Below are 10,675 nucleotides of genomic sequence, written 5' to 3' on the forward strand. Positions count from 1 at the left end.
AAGCAACAAGGACAGGTGAGAAGATCGTCATGGGGAGTGGGAACAGCAGGCTAGAAGCATTGAGAATATCTGTCTCAGAACTGGAGATTTCCAAGATCAATGGCATTTTCACCTCATTCAGGGCAAAATATTGGCACTCTCTTCATTCAATCGTACTTGGGATCCCACAGCTCAACTTATTAATGAAATTCCCCCTCACAGCTAAAATTAAAAAAAAAAGAACCAAAAAATATTGAATATGAATGTGGAAGAAAGGCAATTTGATGTTTGTAATTATCGAGGCAAACTCCACAACCTGTTGAATGTATGCAAAATGGACCCTGGATGGTGTATATAAAAGTGGTATGTGTGGAGAACAGCAGCAAGCATCGAGGTGTCTTTCTGGTAGAGAAAGTCACCATCCAGGATGCCGACCATGAGCACCAGGGGGGCTTCACTGAAAGGTAAGAATTTTGACATTCGCCTGCTGATAATTTTTATACTTCTTTCCATTTTGATTGAATTAGGAGGCATCTGAAATGTAACAAATCTAGAGGCTGAGGTCTTCCAGCCACATAATTTTCCAGAAAGGGCCTGAAGAAAGGAACTTGATGCCTTTTGTCTTCTAAGAGTATCTTTGCATGGGGTGGTGTAAAAATTGGCTTGAAGGGTGTCACATCTGCACATGAAACTTTGGATCTGAACTGGTTTGCTGCACACTAGATGTCATTACCCACAAATCTAGAGGTGATGAGGTAATTTTGAAATTAATGTTTTCAAAATGTTCATTGACTTTCCAAGCCAACAAGTCTCAGGTTTTCACAGTTTTTCCTTAGAGCCCTTTCCTAAATGCAGTATCCAGCATGTACCTTGCTCATGGGGGAGGAGGAAGGCTTACTTTAATATTGTGTAAATCCAACTTTTTTTAATGTAGACCTAAAAAGAAACTTATCATGTGACGTCCTTGGAGATAGTTTTGCTGATTTTTGAAGCACACTTTCATTGAGCATTTTTAAATAAGTCTAGTCAACCAATACAGGTAACACATCAATTTCCAGAAGTAAAAGTCTCAGAACAAGTACGTTCATTTACCGAATATTTTAATTTTCTGCCATTGCTTTTCTCTGTATATTTTATTTCACTGAATAAAAAACTTAAGTCTGCTAAGTTAAATTGAAAATCTTTAAGCAGATTAGGTTTTTTTTAGATAATGAGAAGTCCTCTATATCAGTTTCAGAAGCTCAGGAGAAAAGGCAAAAACTATCACCAACTTCTTAGAAGTAGGAAATTTAGGGTTAAACTCTAAAGAGCAAAGAAGCACAGCCGCTGGAAATCTTTTGAAGGAACTCCCAGGACAATCACAGCCTTAAGAGTGACCTAACCACCCTCCCACAAAAATTAAATTTAACTCCAAATGTTTGCAAGAGGAAAAGGACCTCTGGGATGAGGAGGAGGGAAGGAAAAAAAAAAAAAAGAAGGAAAAGAAAAAAAGACTAATCTATTTTCCAAAATCATATACCTGTGTAAATATAAATATGTATCTATATTTACACTGTGAAGAAGTTTGATTTGTTTTTTCTTCTTTTTATCACTCTGTTATAAGCCAGACACGTAGTAAGAGACTTCAGAATACACTGTACATGGCAGCACAGGTTGCCTTGTCTCCTCAAACTCTGTAACTGGCTCTGCTATACCATCAGGATGATAAAGGGGAGAAAGGATAAAAGAATTATAGAATTACAGTGTGTCTGTCCTGAACTGCTGGAGCAACCAGCACAGAGGGTACTCTGAGCCGTGTGACAGCACAACCCAATCACCCAGCATCTGGCTCTGACAGCTGCTTCTAAATACACCTGCAAGTCAATGTGTGCCCATTTCACCGTGTTTTAAACTTGAACAGGTTTGTTGCTGGCAGCCCTTCTGGTGTCCCACATGCTTCTGACAAAGGAAGGAGTGACCTCTATGCCAATCTGCCCCAATGGATCTGTCAATTGCCAGCTTTCCCTTGAGGAGCTTTTTGACCGAGCAGTTAAACTTTCACACTACATTCACTATCTCTCTTCGGAAATGTTCAATGAATTTGTAAGTAGTCTTTTCCTGAGAGCAGGAAAATATAAAATTGCAATTTAATACTTTTTAATCACAAACATCTGTTAACATATAATAAGTAAACAAGTATGACTGCTGTCTGGTGAAAATCCTAATGGTGACCAAATTGGTATATAGTCCTGAATGTTGCTAAGATCCCCAGCACTTCTATTAAAAGATGCCATTTTCCCATCATTCTTCATCTGTGGAACATTTGTTTTTGCTGGGTGCCAGTTCCACCCTAGAGACTCACCAGAAACTTTTGACCTTTACAGTACAAAAGCAGTGATAAAAGCTGTGGAACATTGATTAGCTAGAACAGTGTTTGAGCTGAAGCTCTTACTTTTCTGTCTTAATAACACCTGTCCGTGCTGATCTGCAGGATGAACGCTACGCCCAGGGCCGGGGTTTCATTGCAAAAGCTGTCAACAGCTGCCACACTGCGTCCTTAACCACTCCTGAAGATAAGGAGCAGGCTCAGCAGATTCATGTAAGTCCCACTTCCAGTGTAATTCAGTGTAAGACAGAGCAGGGGAAGAAAGGGAAGGAGGGTTACAGAATACTGAGGCATCTTTCAGAGTGAGAGGGAGATCAACTCAATCAGAATTAAAAAGCCAGGAAGAGGAAAGCACCAAAAATTCAAAGTTGATTTAACATTTCTATGGTTTTAATATGCTAAGTTACAAACGTATGTAAGTACTAGTGACTTTCATCATCCCTTCCTTTTCCTGTATGGTACATTATTCACTGCATCTTAATTCCAGTTAAAATACAACCTCATGGAGCAATGCTGGTTATCGTGTTTGTGCAGTGCTGAGAACACCACAACCTTTAAACATTATATTAAAACATCTCATACACAGTTAATGTATTCACAAACATAAGAACATATTGCTATATATAGATAGAAGTAAATCGTTTTCCAGTAACTCAAAACACTGGCATTAATAAAAAACATTCTTTCTGTTAGCAGTAGGCTAAAGTGGTCCCATCATCATCCAAATACAAAGACTCTAGTGTGAAAATCTGCAAAATATGTGTAAATAGAAACACACTACATACCTACATCATTTATAATAATTATAAACTTTAGTGAAGATCATCTCATTCAGTCTATGCTCACAGATATGATTTGAAAATTCTCTGGAGAAAAAAATTAGCAGAGCTGTAAAAATGGGGCTGTTCCAGAGCAAAATCTCTACGAGTTTCATGGTGGTGGTGATATCTTCACAATTTCACAGTATCACCAGCTTCTCAGTGTGTCATTTAGAAATTCTAGTGGGAGCAATAGAATTCACAGCCCTGGGTTGTGCATCTAGCAAAGAAAAGGTTTAATACTGCCACAAACTGAACCATAGGCTTGATGAATTCCTATTGCCCACAAGAAAGGACAATTTTAAAACCAGAGAGCTACTGCTGGAAGCGCTGTTGTTCAAAGGGGAGGACAGATGAGTTATGTAGAGGCAATAAAAGCTATTTGGTGGTTTACCATAATGTGCACCTTCCAGTTAATACTAAATTTAAAAAAATATATATAAAAATAATCAGTGGAATTTAAAACGTTCATCAAAAATCAGATAAGGAGCTCTGGATTTGCTTTCACAGAGATGAGACATAGTTATGCTTGCTAGTTTTTAATGCTGAGAGTATTCAATTATATTTCCCACCACAGAATGGCTCATGCAAATATTGTGGAACACAATGACACCAATGACAAATTTTGAAAATGCAATTGCACAGAGGTATCTAAGACAGGGCTATAGGGCACATTCACGGATAGGTCCTGGAATAAGTTCCTCAATCACAGCATCTGAGGACACTGCTCTAAATGCCTTCTAATTTTACCAGAATTAGCTTTCTTCTTTTAACCACCTTCCCTTTCTATGGGTGTGCAGCATGAAGACCTACTGAATTTAATTCTGGGAGTTCTGCGTTCCTGGAATGATCCCCTGATCCATCTGGCCTCTGAAGTACAAAGAATCAAAGAAGCTCCAGAAACCATTCTTTGGAAGGCTGTGGAGATTGAAGAACAAAACAAGCGACTTCTAGAAGGAATGGAGAAAATAGTTGGGCGGGTAAGTCAGTCCTTAACACCCTTCCAGCCAATTGCTTTAAGGAAGACATGTACATTGATAGGCTCTCCCTACCTGGAATATGAAAGGAAACAATAGATGTGAAAATATAAAAGGAAGACAAAGCAGTCAATTCTGAGAACTTTTCAGTTTTCTTCTTTCAGATTTCTTCTGCTAACTTGCAATTTCTAAAGAGACAATGTGATATGATTGTCACAGAATAACCCCTGACACTCCCATGCAGTTATGCTTCAGGGGAAGGTGTAATCATCAGGACTGACTGTGGTCATTCTATCTTTGAGCCTTTTCAGTTTGCAATCCTGATTGTTTAGGGATACATCCCCATTTTTTCCAATATGCATATATATATATATATATATATATATATATATATATATATATATATATGTTTCAGCATATTTATATGCATCTGTATATATACAAATAGGTATTATGCAGAGGTCTTGGAAACAGATACTGTGTTTAAAACAGCTCTGTGGGTCTGGGCTATTGCAAAGATGTGGCATATAAAGTAACCTTGATATCTTTCATTTCTCTTTTCACACCACACCGATTCGTCTGGACTCTGTGTCTGACTTTGCTCCCCCTATACTTGTGAGTTTAGACAACAAGGTTGTTGTCTCACAAAACCCATACTTGAATAGCTCTTGTTGCCACTAATTGATTGAAAGCTTTCCTGAACAAACCCAGCTCTTGCTTGTTTATTTTTAAAGGGGCCTCTGTTGGTTGGTGAATTTATCATTCTGTCAGTGAGTTAGATGCTGACAGGAGCTTCTGACTTCACTGCTCTGAGCAGCTGAACAGCACAAAGAGTGCCACCATCACTGTATCCACCACTTTCCACTAGATCACTCAAAGTCTCTCATTCAGTTAGGTATCTCTTCACTCAGAAACCTTATACCATCCAGGCTACAAATACATTTATCAGTGTAATCAAATACATCTCTATCACACATCCATGTGTAAAAAGGGCACAGCTGAGGGTCCAAGATAAGAGTGAGAAGTCAGGTGCTGCTCCAGTTGCCCTGTCACCACCTTCTCATTCACATTATTTACAGAAAGAGATAAGACTGGCTCATTCATTAGTGTCAAACCATATTTTTAAGTCATAGTGGGTCTAATTTTTTTTTTTGCCTTTTGCTTAAACTGAATGATAACAGTTCCATAGATACTCTCCTATATGTCTTTTCAAAGTATGACTTGTGTGAAATAAGAATGGTGCACAAGAACCAATAGGCACAGACTTCCTTCCTGCTATGAAAGGCAGATTTATGTGATAAAAGAAAATTAATGATTGCCTTCAAACAGGGAGACCTAAACCAGTCTTCACCTCAGATACTAACTCACTTCATGTGTTCCCGCATGTAGCTTTCTAACATTACAAGTCATTGTATCACACAGCATATTTTTTTTTAATGGAGTCAGTACTTCTGAATATATATTATTGAGAGATTTTTCTGATAAGGGCTGAGACTAATCTGTTTGTTGCACAAGAACAACTTCTAAGAACAAGTTTTAACAAAGTTTTGAAGGTGGAGGGAGCCAAAGGGAGATGTCCCTGATGAGGCCAAGCATGAAGGAAGGATTGCTTTCTCTGCAAAGTCAGGTTTCCTTGAATACTGGTTAATACACTAGTTCTCTTAAAACACTACTGAGACAATTATGCTTTTCACATGTTTTAGGAAAATAAACTGAAAAATCTGACAAATTCATTAAAAATCTGAATGAAGATATAGAACATTTTACAGAATAATGTGCGCCTGAAGAGAAAGCACATTAGAAGCCATACACTAACATTCTTCAAGGACAGTATTTTAAATTCTGCCTTCTACATCCAGTCAGGCTCACTATCATTTACTATTAATAACACTTTGTGTATTTAGGTTCACTCTGGGGAGGTCGAAAATGAGATTTACACTCCATGGGATGGACTTCCATCCCTGCAGCTTGCTGATGAAGACTCCAGACTCTTTGCCTTTTACAACCTGCTGCACTGCCTCCGCCGAGATTCCCACAAAATTGACAACTATCTCAAGGTTTTGAAGTGCCGCCTAATCCACGACAACAATTGCTGAGTAATCATGGGCCTGATCACGTTCTGGAGTCATTCATCATGTGTTCTTGATGCTTTGCCACTTTATGAAAATGGCACACTGTGCAGAATCTGTATCATCAGTAACTTTCAATGTGTTTGTATGAATTCTGGCTGCAACAATTAGCACCACATGTGTTGGTGCTTTAAAATATTACCAACCACTTGTACGACAAGAATATACTTTTCTGTCTAATCTCCTCCCCTAGTAGCATTTCAGTGATAAACAGGATGCAGATACAAATAAAAATGTTCTTAAATCCAAAAGCATCTAACACTGGGTGGTATCAGTGAATAAAAAATAGATGGCATGCTGTATACCTTTAACAGTAGCTTCTCTTTTGGGATCTCAATCTCCAGTTACTGATAACAGGATTTCTTACTTGCACTGGTCTTTACACCCTCTCCAAAAAGGAAGAAAACAAAAAGCAGAGACATAAAAAGGCAGATTAATCACACCAAACTACCCTAAAGGGAATTTTTTTTCTGAAATCCAATCTGCTTTTATCAACTCTTTTACTTGGTACAAAATCTGTCAGAGCAGGAGAGAGGAAGGTTAAGAAATCCATCTTGACTAACACAGCCTTTGATTCCCCATGCAATTCATGGAGAGAGAAGACAGAGATTTTTAAGGACAGAGATGAAGATATATTTACATCTCTACTGATGAGAAAAGGTATTTCCAAGGGAAGGTTCACTATATTTGAGGTAACTATCTGAGGGCAAAGGAACCAACTGGTTTCAGTAGTCTCAAAAGGCAACGACTGGGCATTCATATCATATCCATCTACCTTTCACATTCCTCCCAAGCAGTGTGGTGGTTACAGTTACTTGGAGAATTTTGAAGCCATTAAAAGGCACCAGATGAGCTGACAAGTCTTTTGTGCTAAACCCAATGGGTCTCCATTCACTTTGTGTTGAGTCAAAAAGCTTTTAGGACACTCATTTGAAAACACTATGGTTACATACTGAAAATTTGTAAAGCTCGAAATATTGACCACTTTTGAAAAAAATCTGGCTTACAGTCACACAGCAAGTAAGAAGTCAAATTGCAAAGGAAGCCATTGGCCGTAGACCATACCTATATGTTGTCTTTGTAAGCAATAAATAAACTCAGCCTTGGCTTCATCACACAGTTTCAGCAAACAGGAGTTTAATTTCAAATCAGCTCCTCCTGGAGTTGGCTTCCCCCTAGATAAGCATTCTGCATTGCTCCAGGTTGGAGCCAGCTCAGAGGAAGAGCAAAGCACCAGAGAAGACGGGTTTGAGGTCTGAAGTCTTTCATTACCATAGCAGAATAAGCACAGCCATAATTGGTATTGACGTAAGAGATTAGACAATACCAACTGCTAGGAAGGCCTCATTTTAGCCATTTCTCCAAGAACACGATGATACTTGCATTTCTAATTGTGTATATATACATATAATGGACTCTTAATCTCTTCATGTTTTCAATCATTGATTGCCTCAGGCTTTCTCTGGATAAGTATACACTAAACCCAATTTTAATCTATAAAAATCACCTTTACAGTAAGCAAATTCCTTGTAGGACAGTCACAATTGACATATTTCTTAAGCTCTGAAATGCACAAAACCTGGGGCATATGCAACAGCATTTTAACAACACACAGCTGTACAGCACAGTGAGGGAAGAGAATGGGTAAAATTTGCCTGGCAAAATGCAAGTGTCCCAACTAGAATTTAAAATGGTTTTAATATTCTGGTTTTTTTGTTATAATGCCAATGGAAGGGGGAAAAAGAAGCATTGTAAAGGAAAGGAAAAAGAAAGAAAAAAGAAAAAGAAAATATGTCCTTTGTAATTATCATAAGTGCTTAGAATTACAGTGTGAGTTCTTATTGAAAAGAAAACATGAATAATGGGACTAGTCTGTATTGAGCTGGAAAAACAATTATGCCTCACTGAGCAAACTCCTACCTCAGAATCTCTTTAGAATTCAAAAGCAACTTGATTAATAGGGTAGACATTCATAATTTTACACTTATATGACTAGATCTAAAACAATGACTTTCATTAACTGCTTAAAAATTACAGTGCTAAAACAACTGTTTAAAACTTGCATGCACTGGCTTTATATAGCCTATTTTAGCACAATAATGAGTTTTTTAATTTCATAAGGAAAGATACAAGAGGATGACAAAAAGAATCTAAACAACTGAAAAGCTATCTGTTTTGCAGCTGCTTAACTAAAGTAGCATTAAAAAGTGATCTGGTTAATATTCTGAGTCATCACAGCTGTTACAGAGACAGAGAGACATAGGAACCCATGAACACATTCGGAGCTACACCTACCTGTGAAGTGCGCTATGGGCATACCCTTCAGACCCTGAATGTTCAAGCCACAATTCAATTAGAAAATCTATTTCTTAGAGCTGCTGGTAGGAAAAACACATACTTACCCTAATATTAACAGATGGATACTAGGAAAAATGTCTTCACACTGAGGATGGTGAGGTGTAGTGAGAGTCCTATGTATTGGATAAGTGGGTCCCAGCTATTCCAAATGAGCTACAGCTGTGAAGTCCTTAGTTGGGCAGCAGCTGTAGCTCATAAAGATAAGTGGGATAAAAGGGGTGGGCTGAGAGCCCTGGAGGAGTCCCTGTGAAGCCATGAAGAGCTGCACAGCAGAGAAGAGCTGATTGGTAGAAAACCAGCTAGGAGGTATGGACTTTAAGACTACAATAACAACAGTATGGGACTCTAGAAATGTGCAATACAAGATAACAACAATGAGACATTGGCACAGGGTGCCCAGAGATGATGTGAATGCCCCATCCCTGCTAGTGCTCAAGGCCAGACTGGCTCTGGGCAACGTGGTCTAGCAAAAAAAGTGTCCCTGACCACAAGGGGATCGGCTCTTTATGCAAAGATGAACTTTAGGGCCCTTCCAAACAAGTCTATTTCTATGACTCTATGATTCTAACATTTTGTCAATTAGCATGTTTGTAAGCCCTGAGCAACTATTGTCTTTTGTCCAACAAGAAATTACATAGAAAAACTCTTATATTATATAAAACTGAACTGACAACAAGCATGTTCTTTCTAAATAAAAGAAACTGGTATCTATAAGCACTTTTCCCAAGTGTATTAAATTTTCGCTACTTCACAAAATACCTAGTTTTCTAATTATTTATTCAATGCCCAAATTTGCCATATTTAAAAATTTGTTCTTATCTTCTATTCATTTAAGATTGCATGGTGACAGGAATGGAAAGGAAAGGTCCACTTAGCTGAAATATAGGTTCTATCCTCTTTTAATATCATATTCACACTCCCATTGATGGCACTAAATTTAAGATAACACTTTGTGACATGAAATCTAAATGGTAAGAAGTTTAAGCCAATTTATGCTCACTGAGAGCATTGATCACTGAACTCAACAGTGCAGCATAGATCCACAAAACAGAAATTTGACTTGCTATTCATGTGTGTTTCTAGACTCCAGGATGATAGATAACAACTGTAGGAAACAGAATATTTTAAGGATGATTTTAAAGCCAGTAAGGGAAGATTTTATTGAGAGTATGTGTCATTTAGAATCAGCTGCTTAACTAATAATGTGATAATCTTTCTATCATCCTTTTTTTCCCCTCTTTTTTATTTGAGATCCTACAAAAAACCTCCAGTGTTTTGTCTACAGCATAGCAACTCATCTGTGCAATAGAATTGACCTTTATAATATAATTTCAAAGGCAATCCACAATTCTGATAACAAGGGATTCACAGTGCAAAAACCACACATCATCTAAATCTAATTTCTGAACAACAGAAATTCTCTGAGGGCTACATTTTAAACAGAGTCTGCTTATTATAAATGAAATTTATACAAGCAACCAATTATGTCAGAAATGTAAACTCAGTAATCATACTTATGTATATATCCATACACAAAAAAAATCCAGTAGTACAACCATGCATGGGAATAACATCACAGGCATGCACATTCTCACTGAAACTACTGGGTCTGCTGATCTGTAAAGCTATTAACGTATATGACTTTTTCTGTCACAACCTTTTAATGACTTGCGAATCACTTTGCTAAATCTTGAAATCTGATGGTTAGCCTCAAGCTCAATTCAACTGAAATTTAAGATTGGCTACACACAGGTCTATATTAAGGGCTAAAAAGGGTTTAAAAACAACAGTTCTAAAATGTAATTATGCTCTTTTGAAGTTCTTCATGTTCATATCCATCTTAAGGAATGAGGTTAAATTCATCATCTCTCCTGGAAAACAGTAGAAGTGTCAGCCATGGTTTTCCAACATTTTTTCTCCTAACAATTCAATGACTACCAGAGAGCATTTTAACAATATCTATTATTATTGGGATTTTAAAGCTGTATTTCAATATATCTCCCATAACTAAATAAAAAAAAAATTTAATTCTATTTTTTCATGGTGATT

General features: G+C 37.5%; 1 protein-coding gene across 1 annotated transcript; it reads left to right on the plus strand.

Annotated features, from left to right (window-relative positions):
* Window positions 1–415: 415 nt before the first annotated feature.
* PRL (prolactin) lies at window positions 416–6,235 on the plus strand. Its single transcript, XM_064703406.1, has 5 exons — window positions 416–443; window positions 1,880–2,061; window positions 2,450–2,557; window positions 3,963–4,142; window positions 6,044–6,235. The coding sequence occupies exons 1-5, from the start codon at window positions 416–418 to the stop codon at window positions 6,233–6,235; spliced, it is 690 nt and encodes a 229-aa protein (XP_064559476.1).
* The last annotated feature ends 4,440 nt before the right edge of the window (window positions 6,236–10,675 follow it).

Source organism: Zonotrichia leucophrys, chromosome 2 (assembly GCF_028769735.1).
Source record: "Zonotrichia leucophrys gambelii isolate GWCS_2022_RI chromosome 2, RI_Zleu_2.0, whole genome shotgun sequence".
Classification (NCBI taxonomy): Eukaryota; Metazoa; Chordata; class Aves; order Passeriformes; family Passerellidae; genus Zonotrichia; species Zonotrichia leucophrys.

Bases quoted from the DNA above. Each gene is read 5' to 3' on its own strand.
- PRL (XM_064703406.1), top strand. From the start codon at position 416: ATGAGCACCAGGGGGGCTTCACTGAAAG. The intron at 444-1,879 runs GTAAGAATTTTG...AAACTTGAACAG, and splicing joins CAGGGGGGCTTCACTGAAAG to GTTTGTTGCTGGCAGCCCTT. The intron at 4,143-6,043 runs GTAAGTCAGTCC...TTGTGTATTTAG, and splicing joins TGGAGAAAATAGTTGGGCGG to GTTCACTCTGGGGAGGTCGA.